Source organism: Felis catus, chromosome B2 (genome assembly GCF_018350175.1).
Source record: "Felis catus isolate Fca126 chromosome B2, F.catus_Fca126_mat1.0, whole genome shotgun sequence".
NCBI classification, from domain to species: domain Eukaryota; kingdom Metazoa; phylum Chordata; class Mammalia; order Carnivora; family Felidae; genus Felis; species Felis catus.
The window spans coordinates 146,361,315-146,376,104 of NC_058372.1; the positions used below are offsets into that span (position 1 = coordinate 146,361,315).

The 14,790-nt window shown below is 37.0% G+C and overlaps 1 protein-coding gene across 7 annotated transcripts in view; it reads left to right on the forward strand.

Annotated features, from left to right (window-relative positions):
* The window catches only part of QKI (QKI, KH domain containing RNA binding), a 156,899-nt gene that overhangs the window by 24,605 nt on the left and 117,504 nt on the right, over window positions 1-14,790 (forward strand). For all 7 annotated transcript variants that reach the window (XM_023253548.2, XM_045057000.1, XM_023253544.2 and 4 more), the window contains 1 exon segment: window positions 14,323-14,465. In XM_023253548.2, coding sequence (XP_023109316.1) covers window positions 14,323-14,465 — 143 coding nt within the window.

Below are 14,790 nucleotides of genomic sequence, written 5' to 3' on the forward strand. Positions count from 1 at the left end.
GTGTATTTTATCTTGTCATTTAACCTAAAACACAGTAGAGAAATTTAACACTGATGATGTAATGAACATCTGTTATTATCCGAGTATTTTAGACTCTCATAAATCCTGAATAAATACAGCAAGCCCTTTTGAGAGGAGCGTATTTCTGTTACTTTAAAGGGAAGTGGAATAAATTATGAAGCTAGTAACCTATTAATGCTTGAATGAAGTTTCAAGCATATTTTTGTAGCTTTGGATGTTTTTGTACTAATCAGCCTGCTAAGGTTGTTCAAAAGGTTTTTTTTTCCCAAGGATGCAGATCCTTGGGAATATAGCAAAAGACAAAAACAAAGCTAGCTGTTCTCCCAAAGTTTACATTCTTATGTAGGAGACAGGCAATAAGCAATAAAAACATACAGTGGGCAATAATACATTAGGCAGTATGAGTTCAGGATAAAGGAGACAGGAGTGTTTTGGATGGATTGGGGTAGATTGTGGTTTTCAGCAGGTAGATCTGGGTGCGCTTATTGAGAAATTGACGTCAGAAGAGAGATTTGAAGGAGGTAATGAAGAGCGAGGTACTGCTCTCTAGGGAATAGTTTTCCAAGAGGAGGGAAGAGTCCTGGCAAAATGTGAGCCAGGACCTGGAGTTCCTTGTGTGGCTGTAGCTGTGAATGAGGGATGGGGGGTGGTGGGAGCAGTGGTACTGGTTAGGGAGGTAGGTCAGAAAGTTAAGAGGGGAAAAGTAAAGGGGAGCTTCTGTGAGGACCTGGGCTTTTACACTAACTGAGATGGGAAATCATTAGAGTAGTGGTTCTTAAATGTGGTCTGGGCACTCTTATAGCAAGCCTGTGCGGTCAGACTGTTTTCATGGTAACAGTAAGTTATTTGACTTTTTACTCTCATTCTCACTTGAGTTTATAGTGGAATGTTTTAGAGGTTGGATCTGTGTGATATTGCAGTAGATTGAATTCATAAGAAGGTATGAGAGTTCTGTTGTCTCTGTTAATAAAGATATTTAAACCATTTGCAAAAAGAGAAAACAGTACCTCTCACTATTTTGTTTCTTTGGATAAAAATGTTTTGTTAAAATGTAATGGGGTTTGCTATCTAAAGTGAATCACAAGTAATTTAGATGCTTTTCAGTTTTGATTTATGGTAAGGGAAGTATTAACAGGTGTAACTCTCACAAACAAGCTCTTTAGACTCCTAGTAGTCATTTTTTTTTTTTTTTTGAGAGAGAGAGAGAGAGAGAGAGAGAGAGAGTGTGCGTGAGCTTGAACTGGGGGGGTGGGGGGGGGTGGGGATAATCATAAGCAGGCTCCAGGCTCAGCACGGAGCCCAACTCAGTGCTTGCTCCCATGATACTGAGATCATGACCTGAGCCGAAATCAAGAGTCAGTCGCTCAACCTCAACTGACTGAGCCACCCAGGTGCCACCCCTCCTTGTATATGGTAAATTTTTCAGCACTGAGTCCTTTTTTTTTTTTTAAATATGAAATTTATTGTCCAGTTGGTTTCCATACAACACCCAGTGCTCATCCCAAAAGATGTCGTCTTCAATACCCATCACCTACTCTTCCCTCCCTCCCACCTGCATCAACCCTCAGTTTGTTCTCAGTTTTTAAGAGTGTCTTATGCTTTGGCTCTCTCCCTCAGCATTGAGTCCTAAGACCAAAAAATCTGAGAACTCCATTAGAGAGTTTGGAGCAGAGGAGTGACCTGTCACTTGGATTTGAACGGGCTAACTCTGGAAAATAGACACTAGGCTGGCAGGAGCAGTGGTGGAGACAGGGAGACAGTTATGTCATTTCACTGGCTTAGGGGAGAAGTGACTATGGCTGCAACTAGGGTGGGAGGGAGTTGAGGGGGTCATGCGGATTCTGGGTTATTGTAAAAGGTGAATAAACAGGATTTGCTGGTGGATTGGATGTGATGTGTGAGAGAATGGACTTGCCATTTTTTAAGGTCAGGAGAAACAAGTTTGGAGGACAGATAGGAGTTTGGCTTTTTAAGTGTGTCAAAGTGACATGTTTAGAAGATAGTTGGATACAGGCATTTGGAGTTCAGGAATGTCCTTGACCAGGATTTTTGTTGTTATTATTTTGGTTGTATTTTTGTATGGTAACATTTAGTTTCCATTCTAATAAATTAAACTTTTATGATCTCAAAAGAGTGCCGTATTCTGCATTTTATAAACTCATTAGAATTGCTTTCTAAGGGCTGCCTGGCTGGCTTAGTCAGTTGAGTGTCTGACTTTGGCTCAGGTCACGATCTCACGGTTCGTGGGTTCGAGCCCCAGGTCTGACTTTGTGCTGACAGTGCTGAGCTTGCTTTGGAATCTCTGTCTCCTCTCTCTCTGCCCCTCCTCCTCTTGCACGCAATCTCTGTCTCAAAAATAAACATTTAAAGAAAATTTCTTTCATACAATATTGTTATATGATAGTAGAATGTATTCTTTAAGAAGCAGTAAACATGTAGTAAGTGTAGCCGGTAACATACATAATGTTACTTAGATTTTCTGAATCTTGTATTTTGTAAAGTATATTTAAAGTACCGTATTAATGTTTTCAGTATCAATTTTATTGATATCTGAGGGTACTGTGTATGTTGCTCTTGCTACAAAAATGGAAGTTTTCTAATTCTGTGTTAAAACTTGCTATAACGGACCTTTGGAATATTGTATACTGTAGATTGTTATAGCTTTTAAAAAAGCCCTTAGTTTTTTTAGTATGAGGGAGGGATTTTCTCTTGTACATAGGCTGCTGTAACACCCGTGAGTGTCATGTGATAATCAGTTTGTTTTAGTTTATGGAATTAAGGTGATGGTCAGATACACAGGTGGTGCAAGATTACCGTTCTTCAGTTTTTCTCTATTGAGCTTAGGAGGAATTTGGAATACAATTGAAAGGATAATTAAAAATCAAAGAAAGTGTTACCTAGGGAAAGCATCCTACCCTCCGCCCTCCCCCCCACATAGACATGATCCCTTCAAAATTTTTGGGAGTTCCATTTCAATTTTCACTCGTTTACGAAATTTCTTTTAAAGCCCTAAGTGATTTGGAGCTTGAAAAGGATAAAATACATAGGGCAGACACACTCCTCACCTTCCCCAAATATGAATGTGTAGAGCCTGGTTATATGAGGACTGGGTGCTTTTTAGGGATACCATTTAAAGTAAATCCTGGTGCCCAGTGGTTTAGGACGTTTTGAAATGTGAATTTTCTAAGGAGTAGGATTGACTTTGTGGTTCTTGATAGGTTGTTGAGTTTATGCGGCCCTTTCCTGTGGGGTATTGATCTAGAGAGGACACAAAATCAGGTTCTAAGAAGAAACAAGAAGGTTCCCAGACTCCTAATTGATAGAACTTCAGAGCAGGAGGAAACCATAAATGTCATCTGGTCTAACCTGATTTTACAGGGGAGGAAACTGAGACCCCGACAGTTAAGTTCAAAGCCACACAACTAGATCTTGCACGGGATCAGAAGTAAAATCTAGATTGCATAAATTCAAGGCCAGTGCTTTTTTCCTTTTTTACTTACGGTTATTAAGAAGGGTTCTATTACTGTAGAAAGGGATTGTGGATTGTAGTCTTTCCCCCGTTCTTAAGGCCGGTAAAAAGTACATGTGTTTTTTTAAGCAGTAGCTGTTAAAATTTTAAAGATTATTTTGAATTAAACAGCTTATTGTTCATGATTTTGAGATCCTCGATGTTATTGGTAAGCAAGTATTTTAAATTTCCTTCAAAGACTAGACATTTGCATGGCTCCCATTCTCTCCCGCAACTGTCCTCCCTCCACGAGAATAACTCCAAGGCCAAAGCAGAATCTTTATTTTGCAACAAATTTAGACTTAGAAAAGTAGAAATCCTCTATAGTACAGAGGTTAACATTAATAACTCCTATAACCACAGTACAATTGTGGGAACTGGGGAATTAACATAGATACAATATTATTAACTAATTTGCAGATCTTATTCAAACTTGACCAGTTTTTCTATTCACATTCTTATTTTTTGGTACAGGATCCAACCCAAAATCCCCCATAGCATTAGGCCTGTGTCACATTCTTTCGTGATGCTTTTCTTGATATTTTTGAAGATAACTGGTCAGTTATTTTGTAGAATATTCTTCACCTTTAGCTTGTTCAATGTTTTCTCATGATTAAATTGAGGTTACACATATTTGACAAGAAAACAGCAGATTACTGTTTGGCCTTTCTCATACTAGGGGTATATATATCCTACCGGTGATAGTATTTGATCACCGTTTCTTTTCTCCTTTGTAATGAGTAAATGTCTTATAGGGAGGCACTGCACAGATACCCTGTTTCTCATGTTTTTGTTCACTAATTTTAGCATCCATTGAATGGTTCTCACCTGCAAGAATTACTACTATGGTGGTTTCCTAATGGTAATTTTCTATATCCATCTTTTCTTCTGTATTTGTTACTTGCAATTCAGTTAAGGAAGGTCTATCACTTCTTCATGGATTTGTTCATTCAATTGTTTATATCCTTATGGTCTCAAAGATTATAACACTGCTACTGCTATCATAAGTAAAATCTTCTAAGGCAAGCATTTATCTTTAAAAAGTTAATATATTTAGATGCTTACACATTTCAAAGGCATGACATGTAAGAATGTATGGGAAAAAGTCTCTCTTCCAACCCTGTATGTGTGTACCTGCTTTCTATTGCTGTGAGTTTATTTCTGTTCTTTTAGAAATACTAAAAAGGTTGGGAAAAGTTATTAATAAACATTGCTGGATTCTCAGGTATTACTTTTGGCCTGGATTCTAATGGCATCTACTGGTTTATTGTTGCATCTCCTTCAGATATCCATTAGCTGTGTTTCTTAACTAGGTTTCTTAGCCTTCAGATTTCAAATTTGCTACAGTGTGTGTTATATAGAGATAATAAGGGTTGGTTTCCCCTGAGTATTTTAAAAAACTAAATGACCAGAAGACACCATTTTTCTCTAAAAAATACTTGATATATAACATATAAAACTAACCAGGTTTAAAAAGTAACCTCCAAGCAAAACCCAGTTTAAATGAGAAAGGATGCCAGGGCTCCTGGGTGGCTCAGTCAGTTGGGTCTCCAACTTCTGCTCAGGTCAAGATCTTGCTGTTTGTGAGTTTGAGCTGTGGGTCACACTCTGTGCCAACAGCTCAGAGCCTGGAGCCTGCTTCGGATTCTGTGTCTCCCTCTCCCTCTCGGCTCCTCCCCACTTGTGCTCTGTCTCTGTCTCTCAAACATAAATAAAAACATTAAAAAAAAATAAATGAGAGAGGATGCCTATGCCAATTAAAATACTGGTTTTTATTAACTTTAAAAAATGCTTTCCCCCATTCTGTTTGGTTCTTTGCAATGGCCTATTTTGTCTTCTTTGTGTGCCAGCAGCATCTATTTATTTATTCATTAAGGACTGCCACTTTTCTAGGCACTTAGGCCTAGATTTCACCCTCTGAGGCTGTGTTCTGTTAGCATGAAAAGAGGAGGGCTGCAAAGACTTTTTTTTGCAGTCACTAGTAAAACAGTGGACTGGTCTTGTTAGAGCATGGCTGGCAGTAGACTAAGAGTTGTTTGTTCCATTTTCCCATTTTCTATTCTCTAATTACCATCTCTTAACGTGAGTTTTAAGGGCTTCTTATTCCAGAAAGCCCTTTATGAAATTTTAAATGAAAGCTGGTTGGACTAGCTGTAACATTGGACCAATTCTTAAATTTCTGAGCATTAAATTTTTTCTCTTTCTTTCTTTCTTTCTTTCTTTCTTTCTTTCTTTCTTATAAAATGAGTATTGTATCTACTTCATAGTCTGGCGAGAATCACGTAAGAATGTTAAGTATTTTAGCATGGTGGAAGTGCTCATGTTAAAAAATAATTAGGTCTTTGTGGTTTATTTTTATAGTTGGGAGTCAGTGACTTACTCCTTAAAATTTTATATAGGGTATCCCATCTAATTTGCAACATTTTTTTTTTAAATTTTTTTTTCAACGTTTTTTATTTATTTTTGGGACAGAGAGAGACAGAGCATGAACGGGGGAGGGGCCGAGAGAGAGAGAGACACAGAATCGGAAACAGGCTCCAGGCTCTGAGCCATCAGCCCAGAGCCTGACGCGGGGCTCGAACTCACGGACCGCGAGATCGTGACCTGGCTGAAGTCGGACGCTTAACCGACTGCGCCACCCAGGCGCCCCTAATTTGCAACATTTTGACTGAAAGTACTTTCTAACATCGTAATGAGAATATCTTTATTATTTTACAATTGTAAAAAAAAATTCATATAGTAATATGAAATGAAAGCCAAAAGTCCCTGTAAATCCATCTCTCAGATGATTACTGTTAACAGCTATATCCTTTTTTTGACTTCTATGTGTCAAAAAATACACATACGTAATATAAATTGGATTATATAGTGGACTTTATTTTCTGTAACCTCTGAAAGAGCTTGTCCAGGGAGGTGCAGCTACTATTAAATGCCTTCCATGATATAGAACTGCTGCTGAGAGCAATTATAGAACAAGGATGGACATTTTTATGAGACCTTTGCTATTTTCATGTTTTTTATGTGAAATTTATCCACAATTTTTTGCAATTGTTAATTAAATTTCCAAAGCAATTTAAAGGACGGCTATGATGTTTAATTTTGTAATTTTTCTTTTAAAAAAATAGAGAAGGAGAGCATACACATGGGCGGGGGGGGGGGGGCGGTACATAGAGAGAGAATGGGGAGAGAAAGAATCCCAAGCGGCTTAATGCTCAGCCCGTGGAGCCTGACACAGAGCTAGCTCCATCTCAGGACCCTGAGGTTTCCACCTGAGTGGGAATCAAGAGTCAGATGCTTAACTGACTGAGCCACCTAGGCGCCCCAAGTTTTTAATTGTTTTGCTTATAGTTGTGAAGTTCAAAATACAATTTAGCCCTCTACCCCCCAAATCGGGTCCCAGGTCCCATTAGAGAATTATTGATAGGTTGATTTTTTTTTTTTTGCCAGTTTCCAAGCAATTGCCTCAAAATTAGGTTTATTTGGTTATTCAAGGAGGCAAAACACATTTCACTAAATATTGCATATCCTCTGTTAACCTGCTTTTTAATTTATTTGCTTTCTCTTTACCTTATGGGTGTGGCTTTTTTAAATGAGTACAATGAAGTTCTATTATTCCCTGGGTTTTGCTTTGCTCAAAATGTCTGTAAAATTTTCCCTGCATTTAGTAAACTCTGAATTAGAGGTTTCTTTTTACAGAAGTACATAACAGCCACCACTTTAGGTGGTGACAGTGGTTATTTGGTTATAAATAGACTCCTAATGTTATTTTTTTAAGATTTAATGTTTCATGTAAATAGAGGCTAGTCATTTAATTAAGACCTAAAATAACAAATCTTCCTTTGCTTTTGTATGTTCAGGTTAGTGTCCAGCAGATAGTGTGGAAATAGCCCATTTAAAGATCAATTGAAGTGCTGAAAGCTTGTCATTTTAACTTCACTTATAAAATTTTTGCTATGTACATCAAGGCATATAGTTTTATAAATAAGTGGCTCTTACTTTACTGAATAAATTAATGGAAAATGCTAATTTAAAAAAATGAGACAGTAATGGTCAAATGACACTAACATTTTCATTTCTTTCTGTATTTTAGATCCAACTGTATTACAATGATAAGATAATATATCGATGGATTTTAAATGTAAGGCACAGAGAAAAAGCAGATAGATGTGCAAATAAAATGTGTATGTTTAAAACAGTATAAATAGCCAGTTGAACAATTGGAATTAGCTGCCACAACACTGGGTATAAGATGTGCTTTGTATGAAAATGTTTTCAGTGTTTTAAAAAGTTGTCTTTTGGGGAGCCTGGCTGGCTCAGTTGGTTCGGCTCAGGTCATGATCTCATAGGTTTTAGGTTTGTGAGGTCAAGCCCCTCGTCGGGCTCTGTGCTGACAGCTCAGAGCCTGGAGCCTGCTTCCAATTCTGTGTCTCCCTCTCTCTCTGCCCCTCCCCTGCTCATGCTCGCTCTCTCTCTCTCTCTCTCTCTCTCTCTCTCCCAAAAATAAATAAAAACATTTATATTAAAAAAAAAAAGTTGTCTTTTAATTTGTATTGTTAAAATCCTAAAAATAATTATTTCATGCGTTTTTAAATACTTTTTGTATATCATTTAATAGCTTTTTTGTGTACTACTGAACTAGTAAATATTTTTCATATTTCATTTCCTAATTTTCATTTTCTTGGTTTAGGTTTGTTGAAAAAATTCTAAACCAGATGGTAAAATAGGATTATACTCTAACCTTTATCCAGTCTTTCAACATTGCAGTATTGAATTTATACATAGCCATTATCTATCTATCTCTCTATCTGTCTTGGGAAATAACCACTTAATTCTATATTTTAGATTTCTCAGCCTGTATTTTTCTGTTCTCTAATAGTTCTTTATGTTGTCCTTATTTCTGACATTTTACTTTTCCACAAAGTGGTCGATCTGTTAGCTAATCCAGTAATTCAGATTTTTTTAAAACTGTAAAATATTTTAAGGTGGCAGAGAGTGGGATCCACATGTAGTAATTCAGATTTAATCAAAGAGTAGTGATGATAGAGAGCCAAAGGCAAAAATGAGCTGAGCTTTATGAAACATAAGAATGATTTCAAAGCAAAGCGTTTAGTTATGTTAGGTGAATTAGGGAAAGGGAAAAGGCAGATGATGTAATGTTAACAGGTCACATAGAGCCACAGCTGTGTGGTGACTGTTTTCCCTCTTAGTAGCAGAATTCATTGACTGATAATAGAGGTTTCGTTTGAAAAAGGAAAAAGAATCAAGGTAGTTAAAAACAGAGAAATGTAAGGAAACAGTAGTATAACCAAAACAAGTTTTCAGACTTAAATATTTTTCAGTATACTGACATTTGAAAAAATGGCATCACCAAATATCAATTCTAGGAGCCTGAATACTGGAAGTGTATATTCTCAGGAGCTGAAAAGTTTGCATTCTAAACTTGATGGCACAACCTATAGAATCCAAAACAGATTATTTCCCGTTTAAACTAGTGGGTCCAGAAGGGGGTTCGAGTCCTAACCTAGCTTGAGATGTCATCAGATAGTTGATAAGGCAAGCCTGCATTTCAGTATGCGAGCTACAGAAATGTGTGTGCTATGAAACTAGTTAATTGGCTCCTTGATTCAGAATAGTCATCCCTAAAGAATGTCAACTGACAGATAACACTCTGAAGGCAGTTGCCTAGTAGAAAACAACCAGGAAAAAAAGTTAAATCATCTATTGGTATTTAAACAGACAGTTGTGGAAGATGAAATGGTGGACGCTTGGCTTATTAGCGCCACCAACATTTGAGCCAAAGAGGTTAAGGTACCCTTAAACACGCTGTGGAATTGGAGTGTGGGGGACTGGAGGTAGGCAGCCGGAGTGTGCATTCTCATCAGTTCTCAGGATGAGTGTGGTACAGGATTTTTTCCATCTTAAAAGGGCATGGACAAATGTAGTATGTCTAAATGAGTGAGGGGGTATAAAACCATGCTGTTTTAAAGCTCAGAAGAGGATACTTAGATATAGAACTGTTCAGGTATTGTTAAGATCATCTTAAGAATGGGCATTTGATGTACTTTGTGGACTTTGGAGTGTGGGCAAATGAGAGAAATTTCAGGAATTTTGATTCAGTAAAATTTATAAACTGATAACTCCAGAGATGTCTAAAACAAGTTGTCTTGATATTGGGGATGTTTTGGGGTAATTGTGGTGGGAATTTTTTTTTTTTAATGTTTGTTTTTGAGAGAGAGACAGAATGCGAGTGGGTTAGGGACAGAGAGAGAGGGAGACACAGAAGCAGAAGCGGGCTCCAGGCTCTGAGCTGTCAGCACAGAGCCCGACGCGGGGCTCGAACTCATGAACTGTGAGATCATGACCTGAGCTGAAGTCGGACGCTCAACTGACTCAGCCACCCAGGCGCCCCTGTGGTGGGAATTTTTATACTAGGTGATGGAACAAGTGGTTCTGAACTTCTAGTTCTCTGAACCACTCTTGTAGGTTATGAAAATAGTGTGGAGATGAGCAGACATTTGAGCATTGTCATGTAATGTTTGATACAACAAAAGTGTACAGTTGACCCTTGAACAGTGCAGGGAGTAGGGACACTGACTCCCCTCATGGAACATCCGTGTGTAACTTTTGACTCCTCCAAACCTTAATTACTAACAGTCTACTGTTGACTGGAAACCTTACTAATAATATAAACAGTCAATTAACATGTGCTTTGTATGTCATATGTATTATATACTGTATTCTTACAATAAAAGCTAGAGGAAAAAAATGTCAATAAGAAAGTCTTGTGTAAATGCAATAAGAAAATCTTTGTGTAGTATAAACCGTGTTGTTCAAGGGTCATCTGTATAAAACATATTAATTATGAAGAGCTTCTGTGTTTCATAAGTGAACACCTATAAATCCACCACTTAAGAAGGAACTAAAGCACTACCCATACCCATGACGCATTTCTGTAATATTTTGGCTAAGATTAGATCAACTTGATAGGAAAACATTAACAAAAACTTCTGATTACCATGACTTAGGACTGAAAGCTTTGGAGAAGAAAACTTTTTTTTTTTTTTTAATTTTTTTTTAACGTTTATTTATTTTTGAGACAGAGACAGAGCATGAACGGGGGAGGGTCAGAGAGAGGGAGACACAGAATCCTGAAACAGGCTCCAGGCTCTGAGCTGTCAGCACAGAGTCCGACGCGGGGCTCAAACTCACGGACCGTGAGATCATGACCTGAGCTGAAGTCGGTTGGCCGCTTAACCGACTGAGCCACCCAGGCGCCCCAGGAGAAGAAAACTTTTTAAAATGTGGGGTTACAGGGGGGAAAATAATAATAACTGGGGTCCTTGCATACTAAGGTTGGAAAACAATGGATTCAGTTGAGTTATTCGGTAATCAATCTCTAATTAGTGAGGTACAGGTGCAGAGAGGTTAAGAGACTTGTTTAAAATCACATAAACAGTTACTCTTAGAATCAGAACTTTTTTTCTTTTTTTAAAGATTTATTGTTTAAGTAGTCTCTGCACCCAGCATGGGACTTGAACTTAAAACCGTGAGATCAAGAGTCACACACTCTACCCTACCATCTGAGCCCCAGAACTTGTTTTGACTTGAGTGTTGGAAGTAACATGCCAGGAAGTGCTCGTGATTGCCTGGCTAGAAGGGTGCTGTTGATAAAGGCAGTTAAGCACTCCGCTGGTTAGACCCCACAGTAAGATGGTAAGATCCTTGAGAACTAGGACTTAGTCATCTTTTCATTCCCATGCTACGATGTTGTGTATATAATTTGTGTTCTGTTGTTAAATTGAGTAATATATCTTAGAGACTGAAAGAAACATGGTAGAAAGACTTTGTATCGTAAGTAGAATTTATAATTATATTGGTTGTACCTTTGCCTCAACGCTCTGTAATTAGAAACAAAGGTCAGAGTTTCTTTCCTCTGGACTACTTTCTTGACCTTAATAGCCTGTGGCAGAGTTGATTATCCTGCTTTTGTGTTTCCAATCTATACCTCTTTCTGTTCTTCTCCTTTGGAGTATCTATTTGTTCACATACTTCCCATAGGAGACTAGTTTCTTTGAAAGCTTGGAACCTTGACTTAACTTTAATGCCGTAGAACCTAGCTCACTCATCCACCCATCTTCCAGACCATGGAGTGTTGACTGAGGGCCTGCTGTTGCTCCAGGCACTGTTCTAGGAGCTGGGGCTACAGCGGGCAGCAGAGTCTCATCAAAATTTCAGTTATTAATCAGAGAATAACACAGATGTTTATAGAAATTCAATTTAAATGGCAAATGTATTTTTCTTCCATTTTATCATCTAATTGGATATGTGATCAGTGATTATTGTATCTTTATGTATTTTTAATTTAATCATTTTATGTGAATTTTCTTATAATTGATTCTCTTGGTTTATCTAAGTTTGATAAATTTGTTTACCTGGAATTAATGTTGTTTTCTTCTTTAGTCTTTTGTATTACTATGGTTATAGGTTTTTTAATACTGAATTCTTCTTGTATTCATGGTATAAATTCCACTTCCTTGGTGCATTATTTATTTAATATGCTACCCTATTCATTTAGGATGTTTATATTTATATTTGTAAGCACATTTTATCTATAATTTTCTTTTATGCTGTTGTCAGGATTTTTATGTCAGTGTTAGTAACACCGTAACAAGAATTCGGCAGTTTCTGAAGAGGAAATTTAAATGTAACAAATTAATATTGAAAGTGCTTTTATATAGAGACCTGGACTAAAGGATATATGCACACTTTTAATTGAATTTCCCTAATGTCCTTTGGTTAATTACTTGCTGTAATTATGTAATTATGTAAACATTTATGTTTAAATTATTACTTAGTGGTTGAAAACTTGATTGGAGAATTGCTGTTGCATGCTGATATAAAGTCAACACTAGTTTGATACTGGACATGTTTAGTAGGAAAGATTCATTATTATGATAGAAATACACAAAAAGAACTTACAGAATGAAGTCTTGGTTTTATAATGTAGTTAAATCCAAGGTGCATTCTTTTGATTTTTAAAAAATTTCATTTGCTATTCAGAGACGCACATTTGGTAAGCTTTGACAAGCAAATTGTTACCTCAGAGATAAGATGGTTATAAAATGAATGTTGCCATCATTGAAGCAGAAAATGTATTGTAATACAGTATTTTCACTGATTTAAGACTATATAACCGGGTAAGAACACCTTTGATCATGCCTTTTTGGTATGGTGGGTTTTATTTAACAAAGAGATCTAAATAACTAGTTATGAAAATTGAAGTGTTGTACATTCATATTTCATAGTTCCTTAATCGCAACAGATTGAAATTCCATGTTTGGAAGGTATACAAAATACATTATAAAAATAAAGCCCATTTTACCTTTAAATTTTAATGGACACAAGTCTTTTCCTCCCTTTCTGTATCATGGAGAGACATTTATAGGGGCATCCAGCTAATTTAGTAGTGACAACCCTTATTAGACAGTATGTTCTGATGAGCAGGGCCTGTCCTCTAACACGTCGTCTTGGAAACTTAATGAAGAATTCTTGAAAGAATTGATTTCTTTGTTCAAGTCTTGATTCATTTAAGTAGATTTCTTATACTTTTTCTTATAAGAAATATATTTATGTCTGGGAACTTTTTAAAAGGTCATTGACCAGGGTGTCTGGTTGGCTTGGTCGGTTAAGTGTCTGACTCTTGATTTTGTCTCAGGTCATGATCTTACAGTTTGTGGGTTCAAGCCCTGCATTGGGCTCTGGGCTGACAGTGCAGAGCCTGCTTGGGATTCTCTCTCTGCCCCTCCCCCACTTGTGTGCACGTGCTTGTGCTTGCATGCACGCGTTCCCTCGTGCTGTCTCTCAAACTCTTTTTTTTTTTCTTTTAAAGTCATTGACCCTAGGTATTTCTGCTTTCTTTCTTATATTTCAGTCATTAATGCAATGTAGTTTGATCTCTTTTAACCATCTTTTCCTTGAAACTTCTCTGATCACCAGTGGCTTAGTGGTCAAATTCAAAGTACCCTTTTTTGCTCTTTACCTTATTACTATGTTTTTGTGGCATTTGACACTATTGATCACCTTGTCCTTGGGTCTGTTATTCTTCAGCTTCTTTGACACCTCTCTTCTTACTTCTATTCACCTCCAGTTCTTGGTTTGGATCTCTCTTCTTTACTCCTTAAATGTTGCTTTTCCTAGGATTCGGTCCTTTCTTCTCCCTATATCCTCTCTAAGACATCTCTTCTATTCCTATAGCCTTAACTAACATTTGTGTATCAATCTAGACTTCTGCTGAACTTAAAATCTGTGTTATCTACTGGACGTGTGTTTATCCAGATACCTAAAATAGCTAAGGAAGTAGCCCAGTTTAAATCTCATTCAGACGGATTAGTTCTGAAGTATAAAAGAGCCTTTGGTATAAGTTTTGTGTGATAGACATTCTTATTTGACTAAAGTTCTCATTTGGAATGAATGGCCTCATTTAGGTATGGAGAAATTAGGTAAAATAACAGGTTTATCTCATAGTGGTTAAGAGCGTGGGCTCCGAAGTTAATTTAAATAAAATATATTATTTCGTTGATACAAATTTGATTCCTGGTAGCAATTAATTAAAGCTATAGTCCTGTTAAACATAGACTTAATCCAGGAAATGATAGAATAGGTTAACAGTTCTTTACTCTTTAACACCTTATCAGTGAAACCCCTCCCTACCTTCTTTTTTTAATTTTTTTTTTTTCCTGGACTAGCAAGAATATTTTTTTGTCTAACACATTTAAAATTTTTACTTTTAACAGAAATTAGCAGAGTACGGAAAGACATGTACAATGACACATTAAATGGCAGTACAGAGAAAAGGAGTGCAGAATTGCCTGACGCTGTGGGACCTATTGTTCAGTTACAAGAGAAACTTTATGTGCCTGTAAAAGAATATCCAGATGTAAGTATATTTTGTTGTTTCATTCAATTTTTTTTTCTGCTTCACATACTTTGGGAAGGGATATAGCTGGTGGTAAATAAGCATTGTCAGCTGCTGAAAAAAAAAAATGCCCTGTGAGGGACTAGAGGTGTGAATAATTTGGCGTGGGCAGTTTAAAAACATTTTTAAAATGATGTTTTCATTTAAGTGCTGTTATGTCACTTTTGAAAATGCACATGGTAAAGACTTGGTTTTAGATTTCAAATTAAGGCCAGAGATATGGAAAGAGCTTTGGCCTTAACGTCACAGAGAGCACCAAATACAGTTCTCTGCTCATCTTTAACCC